We start from the raw sequence: 615 nt of genomic DNA, 5'->3' as shown, positions 1-615 counted from the left end.
CCCCCCAGCAACAACAACCCCACGCGGTGTGGCCCTCTGAACCTTTTCCCGCAGAATCTTTCCATTCTCCAGTCCTAGAACCAGCTGTCGCAAATATGTGCACCGCCCATCCCCCCTCCTTCCCTGGCGCTCACACGCATGTGGATCCCCCCCCCAAAATCCTACCCCAGGCCCTTGGCCTGCCCGGCGCCTTCCCCGACGGCGTCACGCCCTCAGCCCTTCAGTCCTCGACGCTGGCCGTCGCCCTCGCCGCCGCGCCGCCGGCCGCCGCGGCGCGGTACCGGGCGCGGGGGCGGGCCCTGGAGGTCGCAGACGCGAATTTATGGCCGGGCATGAATGCGGAGGCTTTCTTTAAGGAGGCAGAGATGAGGTTCCTGGATCCTGCGACAGCTGGCAACGACGCCGCCGTCCGCCCCGGGCCGCATCAGTGCAGCGCCGACGGCGCCGGCGAGGCCGGTGGAAGCAGCCAGCAGGTGCCCGGGGAGCGGGGCGCCGCGGGAAGGCCGGGGGCGGCGGCGCGGGTGGAGACGCCGCTGATGGTGTCGCCAACTCCTGGAGACGTCGCTGCTGGTGCGACGCCCGCCGTGCGCGCCGGCCCGGGCGCTGCGGCGGGGG

At 72.0% G+C, this 615-nt stretch overlaps 1 protein-coding gene across 1 annotated transcript in view; it reads left to right on the top strand.

Annotated features, from left to right (window-relative positions):
• Positions 1-615, top strand: part of MNEG_4993 (Protein PRY1) — a gene marked incomplete at both ends in the record, with an annotated part of 6,263 nt that overhangs the window by 2,004 nt on the left and 3,644 nt on the right. The window contains one exon of the mRNA XM_014046533.1: positions 171-473. Coding sequence (XP_013901987.1) covers positions 171-473 — 303 coding nt within the window. The remainder of the gene's footprint in view (positions 1-170; positions 474-615) is intronic.

The sequence above is a fragment of the Monoraphidium neglectum genome (genome assembly GCF_000611645.1).
Source record: "Monoraphidium neglectum strain SAG 48.87 unplaced genomic scaffold scaffold00722, whole genome shotgun sequence".
In the NCBI taxonomy this organism is placed as follows: Eukaryota; Viridiplantae; Chlorophyta; class Chlorophyceae; order Sphaeropleales; family Selenastraceae; genus Monoraphidium; species Monoraphidium neglectum.
This window is presented reverse-complemented; position numbering and strand designations above follow the sequence as displayed.